This window comes from Struthio camelus, chromosome 2 (genome assembly GCF_040807025.1).
Source record: "Struthio camelus isolate bStrCam1 chromosome 2, bStrCam1.hap1, whole genome shotgun sequence".
Lineage (NCBI taxonomy): Eukaryota > Metazoa > Chordata > Aves > Struthioniformes > Struthionidae > Struthio > Struthio camelus.
Window position 1 is genome coordinate 1,647,588 of NC_090943.1, and position 14,214 is coordinate 1,661,801.

Here is a 14,214-nt window from a genome sequence, read left to right on the forward strand (position 1 = left end):
AGATGGCGGGACGGAGGGACAGTGAGACGGCGGATTGGTGGGACGGCGGGGCACCAGCCCAGCTCGGGTTTATTGGCTCAGCCCAGGCGGAGCGTCCCACGGGCACGGAAGTCGAAGTGGACGCTGGGCCGAATGCGGCGGATCCTGCTGAAGAAGCGGCCGATGCGGCCCCGCTGCACCAGCGTCGGCTGCGGGGAGGAGAGAGGTGTCACCGGGGATGGGGTGGGGGTGGGGGGGATCATGCCAGGTTAAGGGGGGGGGCCCCGGCATCCGGGGCGGCACTCACGTCGGAGGAGGCGTCCACGCAGCGCAGGTCGATCTCGGGGGAGCTCTGCAGCAGCTGCACCGTCCCCACGCAGTCCTTGATGACCTGGAGGGGACGGACGGACACATGTGGGACATCAGCGGAGGACGGGGGGGGCAGGGGGCGGACGGCGGGGGTCAGGGGGTCCCCAGCGCTTCGCTCACCCCGTTCTCCTTGAAGTCGCAGTCGTCGAGGCGGCTGCGAGCCTGGGGCCCGCACTCCGTCTCCATCACGGTGAAGTTGAGCCCCCGCAGGCTGCTCAGCTCGACGCCCTGCCGTGCCGACGGGGAAGGCGGCGTGAAGCTCCCCGCCGCTGCCCCCGTCCCCCCCCCCCGTCCCCGTCCCCATCCCCGTCCCGCACTCACCGGCGCCGGCTCGGGGTCGGCGCTCAGCAGCCGGAAGGTGTTCTGCACCTCGGCCCGCTGGTTGAAGGCGTCCACCGCCTGGGCCAGCACCTGCGGGTAGGTGAGGGCCAGCGGCGCGGCCGAGCCCTCGGCCACCCCCAGCACCACCAGCGCCAGCAGCGCCCAACAACCCGGCATCGCGGCGGCACGACGTGGCCGGACCCCCTCGCCGCCCCTTTTATCCCCGCCGCCGCGTTGGGCAACGCCGGCCGCTTGGGCAACCCCTGGGCTCGCCCCCACCAACGGCTCTTCCACCACGTGACGGTATGGACGGAGCAGGTGATGCTCGGTGGCGGGGGGGACGCGGGGGCCGGGGTGGGGGGAACGCGTTTTCCCTTTGGGTAGAGCCTTAGCCGTATGACGGGAGGACCCCCCCACCCCCACCGAACATCCCCCCGGTGAAACCAGACAGCCTTGTTTTTTTGGGGAAGGGTCAACACGGCGTGAGGAACCCACCTCCATCCCGCCGCTGGGCCGGGAGCCGCCTTTGCTGCTGCTTCTTTGGAAGAAGCATTCGCCATCGGGGGCAACGGGCCCTGGGGAGCTGCCCGCCAGCCCAGCTCGCTGGTTGGTGGCCCATCACGCAGCTCCGGCAGAAGCCCCCTTCGTTCGCGATGGGAGGAGGGAAGAGAGCCAAGGAAAGGGTTGGAGCTGGTGCCCGTGGCGAGGCGAGAGGAACAAACGGGACAAGGTGTCTGGGAGCCATCAGGTCAACCCGCTTCGGCTCCACCACGGTCCAGAGCCCCAGGAAGGCTCCGTCGCGCGGCTGCCTTAACCGAGCACGTCGCAAAGACCTTTCCCGGCGTAGCCAAACGGAAGAAACGAGACTTTGATTTCCGAGGGGTTACGGCCGGGCCGGCTCCACGGAGGAGCGACTTCCCGCCGGCCCCTCGCGGAGGACGCTTGTCGTCCGCCCTGCGCCGCGAAGGGGCGTCTCACCGCGGAGCCGCAGCTCTCGGCGCGGTCAGCCCAGGCCACATCGCGACCTCCCCCCTCCCCAAAACACCTGGCTGCACCGCAGTGAACTCGCGCCGCCGACAATATAAACGCGAGCTCCTGCCTTTCCTGCTCCTCTCGAAAGATCCTGCTCAGCCCTCGCTCCGCTTGCTTCTTCACGGAAGCAACTTCTACCTCGCATACGGCAGCTTTGAAAAACCAAAGCCCAGGTTACGTGACAAAAGCATGCAAGTCAAAATTTAATTTAAGGGACGTCTTTATAATTAACACCTTGGCTGATTTCCTATTTTGAAATCGTTGAAGACTGTTGCTTAGTGTCATTTACATTCAGCATTTTCCCTCAAAGGCTTGCTAAAACTATTAGATGGTCTAACTGACTGGTTTTCCTCTTCCTAGTTTCTCCATCATGTGGCTCTTGTGGAGAAGTTTTCCCCATCGAGCTTTCTCCATCAAGCTGACCCAAGCGCGTTTTCTGCTCCGAGAAGCTACCGCCGCCTTGTGCAAGGAGCGGAGCCCACGCCGTCGCACGTGGACGCGGCCTCAGCACCGACGCTGGGTTGTTTTTCTTCGTTTTGGTAAACTGGGGAAGATCCTACCGTGCCAAGCAGCAAGCTCAAGGCGGCATCAAATACCGTCACTAGCCAAACGCTCACGACGCCAAGGTGGCTTTGCCTGCTGCCAGAAGGCGCACAAGCGTTCTCCAAGTCATCAGTGCGGCCGTTATGTGGCAATTAGACTCGCCCCCTCCGCGGACTACAACATCACTTCCCAAAGGTACAACCCGAAGCAGACCACATGCACATGGCTCATTGCTACAGCTAGAACAAACGGGAAGAGGAAGAATTGGCCTAGCCACAGGTCCGTGCAAAGGTTAAAGCAGGAGAGAGGGAGGTGGGTACGTCCTTGCTCCCGCCAATCGTACGCACACGCGCTCGCACCGAATTGCAAATTTTTGATCTTTGGGGACAAAAGTCAAGGGTAGGGATTGTTTTGTCAAGTCTTTGCGTGTTTGTGAATGACACTTGAGCACCTGGAAATGTACCTCTCCGGCTATCACATTACGAAACGCTTTCTGAACCTCTCCCAAGATTGTCGTTTAAAAGACAGCCCCCAAACGCTTCCTTCTCAGATGGTCAGGAGCGGTATGCAGCCCACGCCAACCCCTCCCTCGTGGCACACCATCGGAGCCATGAACGTCCAGCGGTTTGTTTCCGGGTCATACATTTCTACTGAGCTGAGGTTGGACTGTCCATCGTAGCCCCCAACAGCATAAAGACGACCACAGTTTGCAACAAGGGAGACCCGGCTCCGTCGAGTGTTCATCGGGACGATCAGGTACCACTGATCCGCCATGGAGCTGTAGACTTCGGCGATGCTGAGAAAGCCGGAGCCGTCGTACCCCCCGCAGACGAACATCTTGCTGCCCAGAGAGGCTGCTCCGTGGCGGCAGCGTTTGTTGAGCATGCTGGCGACAGGGTGCCAAGTGGCCGTGTGATGGTTGTAGTACTCCACCTGCAGTCACAGAAACGCCACAGCATTAAGGGGATTCTTGTGTGAAGTCTTCCACGCAGCACAGAGTACAGAGACTTTGGATGTTCTCATTACACAAGTGTAAGCAGACCAGAAAAACTTTTCCTTTGTTTCTTGATTTCGTGCAATTAGGTTTCATATCGTTATTAATCTGTTCTGACATCCTGGATGCCCACCAGCCACTGCATTTCTCCCTGCTACTTCTGCCCCGAGTCCAGTAACTCACTGGTGAGCTGGAGCAGACGAACGGTGGGAGAGACCTCTTTCCCCACCCAACACGCTGCAGAGACCACAGAAAACACAGCTTTGAAGAGGCTCCCTCTGCCTCTCTCCCCTTTCAACAACTTCCGTATGGTGTTCGAAACGGGTAGCTGAGCCTCAGCACCAACTGGATCGAACACCCTTAAAGTTCATAAAAGCTTTTTATTCTTCGCGTTTCTGGAGACACCGTTAAGACAGATTCCATCCGCGAGACCGCCAGCACCGCCCCAAACTTGTTAAACTCGGGAATGAATTTGGACAGACAGACTGGTAGTTCCCTGGCCCGAAACTGGCTCTGGGGTACTTCAGGCTGCAGACAATAACCTGCACCTCATCCACTAAGGAAGGCAGAAATAGTTATTACCGCTTCCAACAAATCATTTATTACAAGGTGCTTTCTGAGAGCCGTGCATCACTGACAAGTCCAATTCAGATACTGCTTCCTGCATTCTCACTGCCAAGCGGATAGATGAACGTTATCTCTTCCACAACACACCTTTCTTTAGAGGACAAGCAGGGAATTGAGACACGGAACAGATGGAAGAGAGCACGGTAGGCCTTGTACTGTCAGCTCCCCCTGCTGCGAAGCTTGTTTCAAAGATAACCAGCTTCTGAAACTGCATCCAAACAGGCAAAGAGAGCAGAGGGAAGTGCCTGACACCTAGGACACTTCAGAGCTCTAAGGAGCAGGGACACGATTACTGGCTAAAATGATTTTAAAAAGGTGAAGGAGGGGGAGAGACAACAAAATGCTCAATCCTTGGCATCGGGGAACAAGAGCCGCAGTCCCAGTCCAGCTCTCAGCGGGTACCTGGTTTGCTCGTTTCTTCCTGAGGAGGAGGAAGAGTCCTGGATACATCATTTCCTGGTGTAAATACTTAAGGAAACGTAGACTTTGGGCGCACAAGGAAAGGGCGCGGAGCTTTCCTAGCCCCAGCTAGGAAAAGCCCTTTAGGCTACCCGTAGTAGATTAATTTCTGCACAAGGCTTTTGGCAGCCTGAACCCACATCACGCACACTTACGCTGTTGAAGATTTGTAGGCCGTCATGCCCTCCAGACACGTAGATCCTGCCCTCGAAGACGGTGACTCCAGCAGCGCTGCGGTTGGAACTCATGGGGGTCACCACTGTCCACCTTATCGAGGGAGAGGAGAGGTTAGCAAGGGGCTCCCGCAGGCACGGCACGCACACTGCCCCCAGCAGCTCCACGGATGATTGCAAGCGTATCACATTTTCCAGGACTCTGTTTCAGCAATTCTCCTTTTGCTGCCTATTGCATTTAAGCCACTGGTTTCACTCGCTTGCACCAAGGTAAACTCTTGCTAGAGGGGAGACCACACAGCTATGAAGATATAAAGCCTTTGGCACGTATTTCACCACGTGCATTTTACAGCTTGGCCTCCCAGCAGCGCCGGGCAGCGTGGCGCTACGTTAGCAGCAGACCGGTGGAAAAGCTGCGGGGCGTTAAGAGCTCTTACTTGTTGGTTTCTGGTGAATAGGACTCCACGGAGTTGAGAGATGAGTTTCCATCATACCCGCCACACACGTAGATCTGACCGTCCAGCACCACTGTGCCCATTGCACTGAAACAAACAGCACGACCCTGTTAGCTGGCCTTACACGCTGCTACACAATCCGTAGCAGAGCAAATCTCCACAACCTGCCTTGGTTTACTGCCTGTGTAATCGATTTCGGTACAGGGAACGGCTTACACAAGTCAACGACAACTGGCTAGCTAACAGCTTCCCGAGAGGTCTCACAAGGGGGTTTTCTAGGCACACCGTCTCCCATTTGAGGGAATAATGGTCTTAGGGCAGCATGATGCCTGATGCAGTGCTTAAAGTCTTCTTTAATCTGGCATAAATCTATGTTGCTACTGAAGTAGGTGGTGTCACTCAGCTGCCACTTACTCTCGCTCTTCCTCTGCTGTCAGCAGGACTAAGGAAGAGATGATCGGGCTGAGGACAATCCTGCCTGGGCAGGGTTAACTTTCACTTGAGTCTGCGTCCCAATTGCAGCTTACTGAGAGCTGTGCTCGCACCAGGGCAAGCCTGAAGGAGAGGCCGGGAATGACCAGGGACAGGGTGAAACTTGCTCTTTCAACAACTGCCTGCCTGGAGCCTTATCAAAGTAGCTGCATAACCACAGCTTTCACCTTTACCTCCTTCCGAGTCCGTCAGCTGCGGACACTAACAAGGTTCTGTAAATTAGATGGCAACTGGAGAGAATCGGCTCAGCTGATCTAGACATGAAAGACATGGCATCATGTCCGCACTCTGCTCAACCACTCGATCTCATCTGAACGCAGGTTCTCACAGGTAGCAAGTCATCAAAGATGCTTACACACCCCTTTGTCCTGACTGAAGGAACTAAAGCAAAGCGCAGGCAGAAACCGTGACCCAGACCACGGTAGAAATCCCAGCAACTCTGGCTTCCTAGGAAGGGCTTCCGCATTGCTGCTGGTGGAAGGTGACCAGAAAACTACAGCAACTACACAGCCTCAGGAGACACAGTAGTTGCTGTTAAACGTTCAGTTGAGGTTTCTGATCCTGCCACTATACCTTGTAAATCACGTATTTGGCCCAAAAGGCTATCGAGTGGGACGCTTTGAACAAGAGACTAGAACCCCACCTCCAAAGTGAAGTCATAAGAGGTTCTCATAAAAGCCTGGAACACATCCTTGATGATAAAACCACAGCACTACTGCAAGAGCCAAATAGCTTTGTATAATCACTGTCATTTTTCTCTGCACAAGAGTATCCAATACCCGTTCTGCTTGGCTTCAACGCAGAACAACCCAATTATGGAAGAAGAGCCACTGCCTCTCATTGTGGGAAAAGCTCGATGATCCAAGAAACCTCATTGCTATGGAAAAACTGAGCTTTTCTGCTACAAATTAAAAATGTGGATGACCTCACTGGCTAGAAACGGTTCCAGGATTTTATGAGTTCTGCCTCAGAGCCAGACATGAGGCTTTGACCAGCAAAATGACCAGGACTTATTTACGTGACACGCTCCTGTAAAGGAGCGCGACGCCAGCAGTCGCGGAGACGTCGTCACTACCAGCCTTGTGCCTGAGATTTCATGTACTTAGCCGCTCGCATTCTTCCCAAGCGAGCGACATTCTGGACCACAAAAAACAAACCAGACAAACCATTATGGTAAAAAAAGTGCTGCAAAGCTTGCAGAAAAGTGAACAATTTAACAACTCTCACTGCCCAGGCATGAGTGCAAGGAAAACCACAGTAAAAACACTGGAAGCCAAGAATACATTTAAACAGGGAAGCAATTGCCGTGTTTGGGGTGGGGAGGACAGAACGACCACACAACTTAATAGGTGGGTTTTCAACATAACTCAGGGTATGCTTCCAAACCCAGCCACAAAGCAACTCCTCTGCCTGGTCAGGAACTGCAGCAGCTCTGTTCATCAAGCACAGACACCTTCCGCTCAGCTGTAAACTCCTCTCTCCAGATCGTAAAACTACTTCTCTCTTCTCCCCACCTGTGAGTCTCTTACGCTTTCTGGTGAGAAAAGAAGATGCTAGCGCCGGACAGAGATGGAAAAATGGGTTTAGTCCAGCTCCTAGCAGTACAGGAGAGTTCCCTACGTTGCTCTTGCCAGCACTTTATCTACTGTCTAGCGTTACAACATAAAGAAAAGGGGCTCTGACCACGTCCTATGGAACTCCAGCGCAATCCTTTGCGGATCTCTTCAGCAGAGCGTTAATAGGCTCTTTTAGTTTGATTTCGCTGCGTGCTGCCACCAAAAATAAGAGATCTCTGTAATTAACAGCCCACACGCAGTCGATTTGCAGCTGCTTTTTATGTACCAAGATCTTAATGGTTTTCCTCATAAATCAATGCCTTGACACACGGGTGTACTTTGCTGACTTGCTGACAGTCTCCCCCTCTTACTCACGAGCAGTGCCCAGGTTCAGTGCGAGTGCCCCAAATGTGGTTAGACAAAACCTACCTCCTTCCCATATAATTCCACTCTTCTGAGTATCCATCCTAGAAGAGGCACTGACCTTTTTTGCTACTTTCCTAAACAGGAAACTCATCTGATATCCAACACTACCCAACACCTGCCAGGCTTTCTACAAGGTAATTCTTCCCCTCCATCTGCTCCAAAGGTCCCCTCCCTACTAAGTGAGCCATACCCACCTTCGTTTGCTGTTCATACTTTCCACTTTGGACCAGGAGTCCGTTTCTGGGTTGTAAACCTCCACGGTACTCAGCCGTAACTGTCCGTCATATCCGCCAATGGCATACAACAGTCCGTTCACCACGGCTACACCGACTCGGCTCCGAGCCGTCGTCATCGGCTGACACTTCTCCCAGCGGTTGGCAATGGGATCAAAGACTTCCACCACATTCAGCGAGTCACCTGCATAAAAATTTGCTACTCAAATTAAAAGGGGGAGACCAATTCTTCCATCTCTGCTGTATAGATAACCTTCTAGCAAAACTGCCCGTGGCAGAGGGATGCGACGGATAAACAGTTGCTGCCCAGACTCCACAGAAGGGGCTGGCACGTGGACTTTACCTGCCGTTCTCTGGGGGAAAGGCTGAGCTCTCACTCTTCCTGTTCCAGCCTCCCTGCTCCCACATGAAAGTCAAGTCAGAGGCATTTCCCAGCCGCACCTCTACTCATCCACAAAGAGAACCTGCTCAGTGTTTATTGGAAAATTCATAAAAACTGCACTCTGCAATACAAAATGACTACAGAGTGCTTCAAATCTCGCCCACACCCTGTACGGTAAGACTCTAGAAGTCCTGGATTGTGGAAGTGGGGCCTTTTATAGCCTCAGAAGGGGCAGGAGGCTTGAGATCTACTAGGTCACATCTACTGGTCTTGCAGTTTTCTGGGAATCGCAGCCTCTCTGTAGGATAAGTCAGCCGTGCTGCAGTGTGAATGCAGAACGGCAACCCCAAAAGACAGCGCCCAGCTGGTACCCATTAATTGGATCCTGGCACCAGTGAGCTGATCCTTGGCACTTTTTTAAAAACCCAGTGGAAACTTCCCAGGCTAACTAGGGTGTTTGTGGCTCTAGCAGATTATTTCATAAACACTTTGTCCTCCTTTTATCTTACGACAAGGCTCAGGCAAGCACGCTGTGTTTGCACGTGTGACCCAAAAACTCCACCAATTTCAGCTTGGCATCTCTGGGATCTTCACGTTGCTATAAAACAGGTGACTAGGCAAGGACGCTGTCCTCAAAATGCTGTACCTTCATGAGATACACAAGAGCAGCTGTCCTAAATAAACCCTATATAGACAGAATTTCTACAGGGGAGGATGTTAATCCACAGGCATGGCCACCTCGAGCATTTTAGTGTCCCTTTGGAAAGGTGAAAGTGCTGCACAGAAACTGGTCAGCACTTCACATGGGGGCAGAGAAGGAAAGTTAACGATCCTTTCATCTTACTTGGCAAACTACATTGCTCTCTCCGCTGCGGGGAATGGATATGCAAGGTACCTGCTGAGTTAAGCCCTCCAACAGCGTAAATCAGCCCTGCAATCGACGTACAGCACCGAGGACGGGTCTTGAACGCTGGGAGGTGCGGCCGGCGCTCTGGCATGAGGTGATAATCTTTCGCCTCATCAACAAGGTCCCTGAAATCAAAAGCAAATATTTGAAGAGAGCTTAGCTGAGTCTGGTCTTCACTATGATGAAATCCGACTGCCTTGAGCCAGATGCAGATTTAGGCAACTGACTTTTCCCTCCATGGCCGATTCTTCTCGAAGGCAACGTAGCCCTGCTGTTAGGTTAAGAACAGGGAGGCTGCTTTGTTTTTTGCTGCATGAGATGCTCTGTCCATGGAGAGAGAACTTTAGTCTCCAGGGCTGCTGGACTACATTCCTGCTACCTGTAAACAGAACTGAGAGCCGTTATCTGCTGGGTGGTTTTCTAATGCCTCACCTGCATTTGTGGCAGCAGCGGACCAGATCATCTTGTTGCACGCGGTCAGTGAGAAACTGAGGCCGACAAAGGGGCAGGCGGATTTTGGACAGGAGCTCAGGTAAGAACGACTCTCTCTGATCTCGGTCGTACCGTATCCAGGCTAACGCAGCCTCAAACACCTGCCAGGAGAGAGGCAAGGAAAGCTGAAGTTGTTTTTTCCTTTTGCAAGTTCCTGCTGCTGCCAGCTGTCTCATGCAAAGAAACTACAAATTGACACTGATCTTCCCCTCATCTCAGACGACGCGGTTTCAAGACGGAACGACGATGCTCTGCGTTGCACCAGAGGGCTCTGCTGTAGCAGAACGCCTAAAAGGTTGGCTTGGCTTCAGCACTCCTTTCTCCACACCCGACTTAGTTTGCAGTAATACTGATCCACTGTCCTATGGGACCGGATGTTTAGCACAAACATTTGCAGAGAGATGAGGGAGCTGGAAAGAGAGCTTTGTTAGAGGAGGCGGGACAGAATGCAAAATTTTGGGTTTCAGTATCAAAAAAAAAAAATCAGCAGATCTGGGAAGAAAAGAGCTGCTGCTGCTCTACTAAAACCAAACCAAACCAAAACAGAAAAACAAACAAAATCCCCACATTTAGGTGTGAGGGCTCCTTTCTTTAACTTTGGACAACTACATGACAGATGTCCACATAGAGCTGGTCTCTCTAGGCTCCCTTCACAGTCACTGGAGAGACAGAGGTCTTCAAAGTACAGAGCATCTGCCCTGTTTTGGATGGCAACTCTACAGCATGCCCTTGGCTCCAGATTACAAAGGGAGCCCGGTGCCTAGTTTCACTGAAGATGTACCCTCTGGTTCACCTAACTCCACGGTTCAAGCCTGAGCTCGTTTGTCCTCCTATACTACTGCATTTACATCCAGATGAGGATATCCCAGTTAGGACTGCCCTAGTCCTGCCGCTGCCGTCAGAGGCAGAGAGCCCACCAGGCATAGAGCAGTGGCCACAACGTCCCCAGCAGCAGCGCTGACCATTAGGCACGCTTTAAGGCCACCACACTTCATGCACCGCAGCCTCGATTCTATCCGCAAGTTCAGCTCATGGAGGTCACAACCCCACAGCAGCCTCAGGAGTGCCGGTCACGGTGGTTGCGGCTGCCACCTGGTGGGACAGCTTTACTCTGAACCAGACGACCGGACACCATGTGCACGCACCCGCTTTGGGTGCTCTTTTATGGCAACCCGTGGCTGTGGAGAAAAGGTCAGGAGTACCTTAGACTGGAACAAAACTATAAAGCCTTTCATTTATGGTGGAGAGAGCCAGAGCCTCCCACATCACCTCTCCTGAGACCTTCAGTGCAAAGGTACAAAAGGACAATTGTGATCTTAAAAAACTTACTTCCGTTCTACCACGTTCCCTAGGTGCTTTCTAAGCTGCACGGAGGCTGCATTGCAGTAAAACATAGCCCTTTCCGAAGAGGAGGGTGACAGCTGTCGGGGGCGAGGAAAAGGTCACCAGGGGCGAAACTCTTCTCCCAGAATCTCTGGACTCCTCCGCGCCCCACAAAGGATCAGCCTTCAGGACTCGGAAAAATTGGCGAGACACAATTCGGTGGTATGGTATTGCAGCATGGCTGGAATACGAAGCAGGTTCCCCCTCCTCCCCACTTCAGGGCCATTTCAGACAGCCCGATTACAAAGCGCTGTCTCGCCCTACATGGAGACAGCTGCAGGTCTGCTTTTTGTTAGTCACCTCCTCAGAAAGAGCAGGACAGATTTGCTGGCTCGAGGAGAGGGTCTGTTTCTTCTGCAGACTGTCAGCCCAGGCTTTCGCCAAATCGGCAGCGATAGGTTCTCATGGCTGTTTAGGTGTCCCAAAGTGGTTCAGCGCCGTTTCATGGCTATTCTAGGAACAATACTGTCTAAAGAAGCCCTCTTGATGGCAAATTCAGTGGAATATTCATTATAAAATGCCGTGGCACTCACAGCAAATTCTTTCCACCTCAAGAGCACTTCTTTGCACCGGGGTTGGAACATGCCCGTTGAGCTCTAGGAGGAAGGGCTCTGTGCTATTGCCTATGCCCTTATCATCTCCTCCCCAGGACCAGCAACTTACTAACAGTAAGGGACACAATTGCTAGTCTTCAGGACTCAGAGGCTGCACCTCTGTCACCAAAGGACCAAAATACCTCAGTGCAATATTTTGCAAAATCTGTAGCCCAGGATACTCGGGCAGGCATTTCTCAGAGCAAGGAGCATACTGGCATTATAGACAAGAAGCGGGGCTCTGAAAGAGTCAACAGGGCTCTGCCTGGCACCTCCCAGTGCCCCCACCTTGCCAGAGCATCTTCTCAGCTTCAGTCAGTCCAGGAGCAGGGTCATTTCCCATTTCACTCCCGTACAAACAAAAGTCCTCCAAGGCAAAAGCTTCCTCTACCAAATCCCATAGCAGATGCACATACACACCTGCTCTTCAGACTTCACATTGAGCTCATCCCTAGAAACGAGCTCCAGGACGTCTTCAAAGGGCAGTGCCAGGAACTCTTCTGACATGGATACCTCCACAAAGTGCTGATGAATGAAGCTGTTGGCAGCGTCATAGAGCACGGCACACATCATTGTTTCTGCAAACTGACGCACTCCCAGGCAGTTCTTCGGGTGAAGCCTGGGCCAGGGGGAAGAGGAGAACAAAAGTAACATCAGTTTAATAGGAGGACAGAATTGCAAACAGGTCCAGTGAAGCACTACACGTGAACTGGAGTCACACACCACAGCAAGTGTCAGAGGATGAGACACATAGTGAAAGCCACAGCTGCGCCCACTTCAGAGTCTAACCTTTTGGTTAGAACAACGGATGGCAGATTCCAGCTCATTAATGAATGTATCTGCATAGGGATCTGAAGGTGGATGCAAAACAGACCCAAAGGATGGAAATCACAACCTAAAGTCTCCCCTCAGATGCGCCACTGGACAGACTACCGGCTCTACTCTTTGGATGCGAGTTGTCAGCTGAGTGGAGGTGTGAGGCTCTGCACAGCAGTCCCTCTCCCCCACGTCTCTGGGTCCCTGGGCTTTGCATCTGGCACCTTTTCTTTTTTTTTTTTTCTTTTTTTTCTTTTTTTTTTTAAAAAAAAAACTCCAGCACTAGACAAAGCTGGATTCAAGCACGTTGCATAAACACCAACAATCCCTCTCTGTTTTTCCATCTTGTATCTTTTCAAGTACTCCAGAATAGCATCTGCGTTACAGCTTCACAAAGCCATTTCCTGACATTGAGGAGGCTTTATCACCAAAGATGCTTTTGCAATTAGAGGTTAGACAGTGAGAAGTACTGCCGCAGATCTGAGCCTCTTTCCAGTCCAGCCAGTCACTGCATCAAGGCTGCTCAGTGGCATAAAGAAGCTGGAAAAGACGATATTTGCCACGTGCATGTGCCAGCTCCAAGTGACTCTTGCAAACACAGAAACAGGTAGGTGTCCTGGACACTCCCATCCAAACAAGAAGCCTTGCCCAATACAGGCATGTTGCTGTTCAACAGGAGCCCTTAGTTCTGTTGTTCTGTGGTGCTAACCATCAGATATTAGATTGAAGGCCAGTTTGGAGAAATGCTTTGGAGTCTGACAGTTCCAGTGTTTAACCGTCCACAAAAAGCAGGCCCACCTACCGACAGCGGTGTCCAGACACATGTAAAGATGCAGCATCGCTTGTATCCACTTCGGGGCAAACACCCTGCTTTAAGTTACTGCTGTACGCTGGGCTAAAAGCAAGTACGTAGCCCTTGCAAGGGGCCAGACTTGCATGCTTGGATGATTCTCAGGGCTCGCATGGCTGTACTGAAAAGCTCACTGGATACCTCTTGCGTTTCTCAGGCTCTCTAAGCAAGTCCAAAGATCACGCTTTGCACACTTCCTCTTGTATTCCTCTTTCTTTGACATTTTATTTAATCTGGACCTGGACTACAGTTACCCAGATCCTCAAGCTGAGCTTACGTGGCACTTATATGGGGGACATAAGGGCGCACCTCACGGCAGGGGTTAGCTTGTGTCCGTTCTGAGCAGGAGAGCCTCACGGCTGTCACGTATAGATCCTTGTGAGCTGAGACACAGCCAGAGAAGGCCTGGTCAAAGCACTAGACCTGTCTGTGCACAAGTGCCTAAAAATATCCCAAATCTTATTTCTATTTAAGAGCGAGAGCTCCACGTACATGTCCCAGCTCTTCAGGATGGTCAGAGTCCACACATTTTCTTGTTATTAATCAAAATGACAGCTGTGCCTCTAACCCAGGACCTCACTTAGGACAACTAGCTGCTGCTGGTAGATTGAGGAGAAGTCTGGCAGCTAAATCTCTGAGAAACCAAACCACCTTGTTTAATCTCGATATAGACACAGCTACCTAAAGCTAGTGGGGACTCAAAGAAATCAATGCAACCCATTTCTTTCCAGCTTGGCGTTATATTCAGTACCCCAAATATCATTTTGCAAGAAAAATGAGTACACTGTAACATTATATAGCCTAATTTTCAACTAACTAGGGAAATTTTGGAAGTACACGGACCTATAAATTGAAACATCTTGAATATGGAGGAAACACATTTCTTCTCCCCAGTCCAGTTTTAAGAAAACAACTGGCCAAGATGTTTAATTTATTTAGTAGATATGTTTAACATCACAGTATGGAATATGCTGAACAGCTGCAAAGAAAAAAAGGTGTGCGTGTGTGTGTGTGGGGGGGCGGAAATCAAACAAGTTTCCCTGGCATTATCTAAAATATGTGCGGTATGTTTCCAAAGAATAACCCAGCTTCTCAGTTTCCAGATCATGCTGCTGGAACAGTCCTACAGCCA

General features: G+C 51.9%; 2 protein-coding genes across 8 annotated transcripts in view; both read right to left on the reverse strand.

Annotated features, from left to right (window-relative positions):
• Positions 1-19: 19 nt before the first annotated feature.
• CAMP (cathelicidin antimicrobial peptide) lies at positions 20-1,888 on the reverse strand. The gene is made up of 4 exons (XM_068934037.1): positions 670-1,888; positions 469-576; positions 287-370; positions 20-188 (listed from the first exon to the last, which is right to left on the reverse strand). The coding sequence occupies exons 1-4, from the start codon at positions 1,168-1,170 to the stop codon at positions 78-80; spliced, it is 804 nt and encodes a 267-aa protein (XP_068790138.1). The 5' UTR covers positions 1,171-1,888; the 3' UTR covers positions 20-77.
• Positions 1,878-14,214, reverse strand: part of KLHL18 (kelch like family member 18) — a 28,141-nt gene continuing 15,804 nt past the window's right edge. For 3 of the 7 annotated variants that reach the window (XM_068934033.1, XM_068934034.1, XM_068934032.1), the window contains exons 4-10: positions 11,837-12,035; positions 9,381-9,541; positions 8,937-9,073; positions 7,621-7,858; positions 4,935-5,039; positions 4,480-4,591; positions 2,117-3,177 (exon numbers count right to left, since the gene is read on the reverse strand). In XM_068934033.1, the coding sequence (XP_068790134.1) occupies positions 2,791-3,177; positions 4,480-4,591; positions 4,935-5,039; positions 7,621-7,858; positions 8,937-9,073; positions 9,381-9,541; positions 11,837-12,035 (1,339 nt within the window). In that variant the 3' untranslated portion in view covers positions 2,117-2,790. Of the gene's footprint in view, positions 3,178-4,479; positions 4,592-4,934; positions 5,040-7,620; positions 7,859-8,936; positions 9,074-9,380; positions 9,542-11,836; positions 12,036-14,214 lie in introns of all 7 variants that reach the window. The other 4 variants (XM_068934036.1, XM_068934035.1, XM_068934031.1 and 1 more) reach the window with 3 other exon arrangements.

Coding starts and splice junctions, on each gene's coding strand:
- CAMP (XM_068934037.1), bottom strand. CDS start 1,170: ATGGAGGTGGGTTCCTCACGCCGTGTTGACCCTTCCCCAAAAAAACAA. Junction 371..468: donor GCGACTTCAAGGAGAACGGG/GTGAGCGAAGCG, acceptor CGTCCCCTCCAG/GTCATCAAGGACTGCGTGGG. Junction 189..286: donor GCGTGGACGCCTCCTCCGAC/GTGAGTGCCGCC, acceptor TCCTCCCCGCAG/CCGACGCTGGTGCAGCGGGG.